We start from the raw sequence: 8,870 nt of genomic DNA on the forward strand, positions 1-8,870 counted from the left end.
AAATTAATATCATTTACAGCAATCCTTTAAATTATTTATATTTAAGTTTAGGAACAACCAATACTGTACAATTAACGAAATGCATTTTAAAATAGGAATTGAAAAAGAGAAATAAGAATTGAAAATCATAAGAGAAAGAATTGTTATTTTGCGTTTTCTAATAAACCTTGGTAAAACCACTCCAATGCAATTGCAGAACAAAGCAAGTAATTACCCTGCGCTCACGAAGCGAAAAGTGAGGTTAAGCATTCAGGTGCATACGTGTGCCGGTACGCCGTGTGCCTTGTCTGCATTTTAAAAATTCATTTTCTTGGCAACCGTTGGTCCGATTGACATGAAATTTTCACCATAAGAGTGCCTCCTCCTGTAGAATATTTTAATGCTTATTATGACGTCTTAAGTCACATGGTACAGGCGCCATCTTGGAAAAACTTCACGCCTATATCTCTGAAACCACTCCATGGAAGAAATTGAGACCTGGCTCATTGTCAAGTACTCTCCTTGGGGAATAAGATATGTTAATGATGATGTCATCGGTGCCTTCGATATGACGTCATAATTCGACAAATACAACACTTATCCATCCGATCATTATTTTAAAAAATTCAGCAACTGTTGGTCTGACGGACACGAAATTTTCACCATAGGAGCCTACCCCTTCAGAATATTTTAATGATAATCATGACATCATAGGTCATGTGGTACAGGCACCATCTTGGAAAACCAAAAAATGTTGCACCTCCATATCTCCAAAACAGCTGCATGGAAAAAATTGTAACATGGCTCATTGTAAAGAACTCCATATGGGGAATAGGTGTTGTTAACGATGACGTCATTGGTGCCATAATTATGGCGTCAAAATTTGACAGGGACAACGCTTAGTCTGATCAGTTTGAAATGTATTGAGCGTGATCTATGAATGAAATGAATGAATTTCATTATGAATTTTCATATGAATGAAATTCATTCATTCGTGATCTATGCAACAATTATATTAGAGAATATAAATTTACGATGTCATCGCTCACGTGGTCTGGCAGCCATATTGGATCAAAGAAAAAAAATGTTCAAAAACAGAAGAGTTGGCTCGCAACAAGTTGACTGCGCAGTGTACGTTTTCTATGAATACCATCTAGTTGTATTAAGAACTCTCACATAAACAATAATAACACTATTAAAGAGTACAATGAAAATGTCACTTGCATCACATGAACAATACATATTGTTCATGTGAATATGTATTGTTCATGATGTACCATCATTCCCCAATGCTCTCAAAGCAATGAACTCACGATACGCCAACCGTGAGTAGACTGTAATATTCCCCAAAGTCCATGCATGAATCTCCACACGAGGTGAGGGTCAAGGTCGTGCAGAATGGCAAAACAACAGGCAGGTATTGGCACGGCTGTGAATGAGGAGTTATGAGGTGAGAGGCCGATATGGGAATTGACCCGATAGGTAAACCAACGGCAATCAACACGATGAGGTCGATATGGAAATCCCAACGGCAAAACAAGATGCACCAAGCAGACAGCCTCTTCTTCTTCGAGGACAAAATGGCATATAGGCCCGTAATGGAGGTGCTTGATTTCTCCAACGATGACTCACACTTGGTGATAAAACCTGAGACGCAGGTTTAATTGCACTTACAATATATGACGATATCGCAAACAATCCCTTTCACGGGAAACCTCAACTCATTCACGACCAATATATAAAAACAAGTCCGCTCACAGCCTCGGTGTGACTCACAGCTCTGTCCTCCTCTATCTGCCCATATCGATCTCCCCACTTCCGGTCTCTTTGCCGCGTTTTCCTTTTTCCCTCACAAACATTTATTTTTACCTTTTACTGAAGTAATCTCCATTTCACACAAAAATCTTAACAACAATATTACCTGAAACTAAAAATCCTACAAGTATTTTAAAAATCCTACAAGCCCAGATATGTGGACATATAGATGGATGACTGCACCAGAGTTTCTCTTTTGTCATGGTTTACACCAATCATAATACAAACAATTATTTTGCACAAATGTATTTGTAATATACGTGATATTACATTTTATAGAAAATTTAAGTTGAAGATTTAAGTTGAAAAAAAAAAACTTTTTTCAAAAAGATTTTCAAAAAAGAAAAATAAAACTTTTTTTTTTTTTTTTTTAATACCCTGAGGACATACACACGGGAGAGATAAGTTTCATACCAGAAGTTTGGTGTGTGTGTGTGTGTGTGTGTGTGTGTGTGTGTGTGTGTGTGTGTGTGTGTGTGTGTGTGTGTGTGTTTACAGCGGGATTTGCTCCAAGCCTCAGATCATGACTGGTACAAGAAAGTTTTAAATTGAATGAATAAAATGTTTTCTCTTTTTACAAACAAAAATAGCTGTATGGACATGGAACAAAGTTGGTAATCTGTTCTATTCCTACTAAAAGAGCGTGATATGATGGAGTAAGGAAAACTGTGGAGTGAATTGTGTGAGTGAGTGATGTGGGAGTGGCGTGATGTTCCGTGTGCGTTGACATCATAAAGACAGCAAAGAGTTGTTCGGACTGAGTGAACGGCCGAAGGAGAGTCATGAGTTCCAAGTGAGTGAACGGTGTAAAGTAGACCTTGAGATGTTCTGTTTAAGTGTACAATGTAAGGAGGTCCCCTCTCTCCCCCCACCCCATCACCTTCCACTCTCCTCCCCTCCACCCCTCTCCCTACCCCTATTTCCTCCCGCTCTCCTCCCTTTTCCTTACCCTCCCCTTTCCCATTCCTATCTCCCCCTTTCCAAATCCCTCTTCTCTTCCTTCCTCTTCCTCTTCCTCTTCCACTCCACCCCAGTCCACTCCACTCCACTTTCCTTTCCTTCCCTCTTCATATTCCCGGCACAAAAAGACTCTGTGTTGCTCAATTTTAATTAGTTGTTCGTGATCATCAACTGAGCCTCGACGGACAGACAAATTCAACCAATTGCTTAACCCCGCTTTTTGCATTGTAGTGGGTGTGGGTATAAAATAAAATAAAACACAACAACAACTCGCATTCATGAGAATAATACAATAAAAACAAACTCCAGGATGTTCCTCAAATTTACCAATGAAGCCATTCCATTAACAGATCACCCTGTCTCACACACACCTCTGTTTCAGCTCTCCTGGCAATACGCAAACTCTTACGCAGTCCGTGCAACACCTGCCGGAAAGTCTGCTTGTGCTGGAAAGCAATGGCCGGGTGGTTGGACGCCATCGTGTACAGCAGCAGTAACTCTTGGTACGTCTGCACACATCCACGCTTGCAGCTCTTCGCTTGGCATGTGCTCGGCGAGCCGCCCAGAAGGCGGCAGCAACTGATGAGAATGGTAGAACAGTCGTGACTTGGATTTTTCCCTTCACATGCTTCAGTCTGATATCGTTGGTCCGGCCATCGGGTCCGGTCCGTACAGTTACAACCGCACGAATCTTTGTCACATGGTCCATCCAGATCACAACTCTGACCTTGCGCCAGCCTGCAGTTGTCTCGCAAGTTCTCATTATCCCCAATGGTCTTCAAAATGATCCGATCTTGGTTCTGGTCGTTCACCGGCATCGAGGGTCCACAAGCATCACTACCATTTTGACCACAAGTACGGTCCTCATTTTGCTCATACAGTTGATGGGCATTGGTGCAGTTTTGTCTCCCAGGATCACCGGGTTGACTACAGCCCTCCACCACGTCGCATGCCAAAGGTCCTCCACCTACCTTGCTGCACGATAGACCAGTCGGTGAACACCGCTGGTTCGGCGCGCACGGCGAAACATGACCGGATACAAATGCAGCATTGTGGCAGGCATTCCCCTGAGACTGGGAAGTCGCTGTATGCTGGGGAAGCACAGGATTGAAGACACGTGTCTCTCCGGATCCATCGACCCATTGACATTCTCCATCTTTGTCTTCGACCACTTCTTCGCCATCCCGCTGAGGTCCGTTTCCTTGCAGAGCTCGGCAGAACAAAGCCGCCGCATCGCGGTTGTCGGAGCGAAGAAGAGCAAGAGAGACGAGCAACCGGCCACGTGCCGATGCGTCGCTTGGACTCCCAGGTGGAAACAACCTGAGTCTGAAAATGAAAACATATAAATAAAACAGTGCCATGAATACAAGACCTTTCTCCCCTCGTCACATTTTCTACCTGTACTTCAATCACATTTTCTACCTGGACACGCATCATCACATTATCTACCTGTACCCACATCACCATATTTTCTACATGTACATCCATCACATTTTCTACCTGGACATGCATCATCACATTATCTACCTGTACTCTCATCATCACATTTTCTATCTGTACTTCCATCACATTATCTACCTGGACATGCATCATCACATTTTCTATCTGTACTTCCATCACATTTTCTATCTGTACTTCCATCACATTTTCTATCTGTACTTCCATCACATTTTCTATCTGTACTTCCATCACATTTTCTATCTGTACTTCCATCACATTTTCTATCTGTACTTCCATCACATTTTCTATCTGTACTTCCATCACATTTTCTATCTGTACTTCCATCACATTTTCTACCTGTACTCTCATCATCACATTTTCTATCTGTACTTCCATCACATTATCTACCTGGACATGCATCATCACATTTTCTATCTGTACTTCCATCACATTTTCTATCTGTACTTCCATCACATTTTCTATCTGTACTTCCATCACATTTTCTATCTGTACTTCCATCACATTTTCTATCTGTACTTCCATCACATTTTCTATCTGTACTTCCATCACATTTTCTATCTGTACTTCCATCACATTTTCTATCTGTACTTCCATCACATTTTCTATCTGTACTTCCATCACATTTTCTATCTGTACTTCCATCACATTTTCTATCTGTACTTCCATCACATTTTCTATCTGTACTTCCATCACATTTTCTATCTGTACTTCCATCACATTTTCTATCTGTACTTCCATCACATTTTCTATCTGTACTTCCATCACATTTTCTATCTGTACTTCCATCACATTTTCTATCTGTACTTCCATCACATTTTCTATCTGTACTTCCATCACATTTTCTATCTGTACTTCCATCACATTTTCTATCTGTACTTCCATCACATTTTCTATCTGTACTTCCATCACATTTTCTATCTGTACTTCCATCACATTTTCTATCTGTACTTCCATCACATTTTCTGTCTGTACTTCCATCACATTTTCTGTCTGTACTTCCATCACATTTTCTGTCTGTACTTCCATCACATTTTCTATCTGTACTTCCATCACATTTTCTATCTGTACTTCCATCACATTTTCTGTCTGTACTTCCATCACATTTTCCATCTGTACTTCCATCACATTTTCTACCTGTACTTCCATCACATTTTCTACCTGTACTTACATCACATTTTCTACCTGTACTTCCATCACATTTTCTACCTGTACTTCCATCACATTTTCTACCTGTACTTCCATCACATTTTCTACCTGTACTTCCATCACATTTTCTACCTGTACTTCCATCACATTTTCTACCTGTACTTCCATCACATTTTCTACCTGTACTTCCATCACATTTTCTACCTGTACTTCCATCACATTTTCTACCTGTACTTCCATCACATTTTCTACCTGTACTTCCATCACATTTTCTACATGTACTTCCATCACATTTTCTACCTGTACTTCCATCACATTTTCTACCTGTACTTCCATCACATTTTCTATCTGTACTTCCATCACATTTTCTATCTGTACTTCCATCACATTTTTCTACCTGTACTGCAGCAATGTGCGTGTTTACCGCAGCAATGGCGAAGCTCTCGGTGAAAACTGGGCACACGATTCGACAATGCGATTTTGAACAGGTAAGCCATTCAAAACCCGCGCTTGAACAACAACGCACAACCATCCGCTCTTTATCAACGGATCCACTCCACGGGCACACCTGCTCACCTGGCCGCGCTGTTCGCACGATCGTCGGCGTTCCTGAGTGCGACGCTGTCCCTCCTCGCCATCTCCTCCAAACATGCGGCCAGGAATCGCACTTCCAGCGGATGGCACAAGGCCAGGAGGCCACAGGCGAACTCGAGCCTCGCTGCGGCGTCCAGAGCCGCAAACCAACGGTAAGCCGAGGCTACCGTCCACTTTCGCTCAGAACGTCGTCCCTTCATCTCTGATATTTCAATATCCTCGTTCGTGCTAAAGTGCTTCTATCCCTCTTACTTTCACTCGCCATCCATGGACTTCTTAGCTTTCCTCGTTTTTTCCTGCTCCCACTCGCAATCCTGCTGAGGAGCCGTTCCAACAAATTCAAAAGCGAACTTTACCGTTATGTCTCAATTTCCGGAAACAACAAAGTTCAGAGCGATGGCAACCGGAGGCAAATGAAGCAAAATCGCAGAATTCGTTGTCCGAGCCGAATATCGTTACCTCTGTTAGGATGGACATTGGACAAGGCCGCAGCCCTTATTCGAACATCCGGGAAACGCGCGTCACCTCTCCTTCAACGGCTTCATCATCTTCTTCTTCTTCCTCTTCGTCTGCTTCCTCAATGAACATTCTTCTTCTTCGAATCTTCTTCTTCTAGAATGATTATTCTTCTTCTTCAAGAAAATTGCATCGTTAAATAATCTTGTTTTTTCTCGACTCTTTACCCCTTTCCACAACACGTTTAATATTTTGATTTTAACTATCCCTCTTCAATTCATATCATTTTTTTTTCTCTTTTACTCTCCTATCAGCACGATCTATTTATTACATACGCAAATACGGCGGAATTATCATTTCCCTTCTGTTATACTATACTCCTTCCAGGGACGCTTCCCGTTCCTGACTATATATTAAACTTGTCTTCCTTCTTTAGATCGTCATCCTTTTCTCTTCAATTATTCCTTCTTTTCTTTTCTGAATTTTCATTCTCTCAGTGGAGTCTCTCTTACGGTTCATACATAATAAATAGATGACCTCTTCTTCCATCGTTTTAAACGCCTCCAGACTCCAAGTACCTGTATTCTAAGATAAATACTGTTACGTGGAAACGGTGTGTGGAGTATATTGTTGCGGATCCCGTGTCTGTCGACGTACAACAACAACGGGGGGGGGGATTTTTCCCACAGACACCGGGTCCACGGGCCTTCTCACACCATCGCGCCCAGCATGTTGTTAACAAAATCGAAGTACACTCCCCCACCTCCCCCGGCCACTGGAGCTGCCTCCCGAGGTTGACTACTCCTGAACCTAAGCCTAACCTATTTGGGGAAGGCCCTCCTTGAGTCATTTTGAGTTATTGAGGAGGATTTAAAAACCACACGTTATGGAATTGTATAATTACCAACTCGGTCCCAACTCGGTTTGGCCACATGCCAAGTTATCCAGGTATACCTGCATCCCTCCCAGGCATGTACACGTGCAATCGGTGTCATCGTAGACCTTCTTCCAGCTCTTCCCCACTGCATACTGCTTTCCATCATCAAAGCACATGGTGTCATCTGCAATACCCGATGCTTAATCGGGACCCGAGACCCGAGACCTAATACCTGATGCCCACCTTGGCATTTGGCACCCTGAATCCTTTCCCTGGATTCTCGGGCCCACCCACACGCTAACTTAACTGCCCCCCTGAGCCTACCTTCGGCCTTACCTGGCCGACGAGCTCCCAGTGACCGGGGTGCCCCGATCAGCCATCTCTACCAACCAAGCCACACGCCCAGCCAAATCTACTGACTCATGCACCTCACAAAACACTACCGTTTCCACAATCAGCACCATAGGTGTCAATATCCATTATCATTTACCTACACCCTCATTATAATTGAAGTGATTTATATTGACTGATTTATATTGTTTTGATTTGAATGCTCAACACTATCTAAAGAATCATTGCCATACTGTTTAATCATAGTTCTTGTTTACCTTTGACATCCCAGCAATATTTGCTAAAAGGGAAAAGATGTGTTGATACCGGATCACATGTCATGATCCTGGGGCCAGCTTCCTGTTGTTGTAATTGTTGTTGTACTCTTTTCCTACTCTCGCGAGATTCAATAAAGCAGTCGTGAGATTTGGCACGATCATGGCGTCGGGTCACTGAAAACCATCGCAATAGACAATATCTGTATTCCTACTTAATTGTTGTACACCGCACCTTTCCGATGCCATCTCCAGGCATTGCAAATCGTCATTGCTGGGCACAGAAAGGGGCTCGGCAGTGACACACGCTGAAAGAGAGCACTCAGTTTTCACTCTGGTTGTCTTCTTGCTTTCTTGGTTGTCCGGGCGATATCTCAGCCATCCTTTGAGCTAGGAAGCTGAAATTTCGGCACAATAGTGAGCAAGTCCTTTGTCAAAAACGGTATTTTTTTTTTTGATTAATCAATAAATTGAGGAGTTATTTAATTATTAGCGATTAATTAAGCACTTATTTAATTAATCAAATTTCCTTTCTCTTCTGACCATTAACTCAGACACCTTTTGAGTTAGGAAGCTGATATTTGGACATGCCAATGACCAGGTGATTTGGCTGCAAAGGATATTTTTGATTTATTAATTAATCAATTAATTATTTAATTATTCGATTAATGACAAAAAAATTTTTTTTTTTTAAAGTTACAGATTCTGATGAAATAGTGGTAGTTTATGTGTTCTCTGACCAAATTGATTAACAATTTAATTTTTTTATGATTATTATTTATTTATTTTCATTATTAATCATTTATTTATTTTCTTTCTCATTTGGCCAATATCTCAGGCACCTTTTGAGCTGGGAAGCTAATATTTGGACATGAGTGACCAAGTGATGTGGCTATCAAGGATATTTTTGATTTATTGATTAATCATTTCATCTATTAATTATTTATTGATTAATCGATTAATTATTTATTGAGTAA

At 41.5% G+C, this 8,870-nt stretch overlaps 1 protein-coding gene across 3 annotated transcripts in view; it reads right to left on the reverse strand.

Moving 5' to 3' along the window:
- Positions 1 to 8,189, reverse strand: part of LOC137429676 (uncharacterized) — a 155,519-nt gene extending 147,330 nt beyond the window's left edge. For 2 of the 3 annotated variants that reach the window (XM_068119800.2, XM_068119799.2), the window contains exons 1-2: positions 5,938 to 8,187; positions 3,126 to 4,080 (exon numbers count right to left, since the gene is read on the reverse strand). In XM_068119800.2, the coding sequence (XP_067975901.2) occupies positions 3,126 to 4,080; positions 5,938 to 6,155 (1,173 nt within the window). In that variant the 5' untranslated portion in view covers positions 6,156 to 8,187. Of the gene's footprint in view, positions 1 to 3,125; positions 4,081 to 5,937 lie in introns of all 3 variants that reach the window. The other variant, XM_068119801.2, reaches the window with a different exon arrangement.
- Between the last annotated feature and the right edge of the window lie 681 nt (positions 8,190 to 8,870).

The sequence above is a fragment of the Myxine glutinosa genome, chromosome 6 (genome assembly GCF_964187855.1).
Source record: "Myxine glutinosa chromosome 6, kmMyxGlut1.1, whole genome shotgun sequence".
NCBI lineage: Eukaryota > Metazoa > Chordata > Myxini > Myxiniformes > Myxinidae > Myxine > Myxine glutinosa.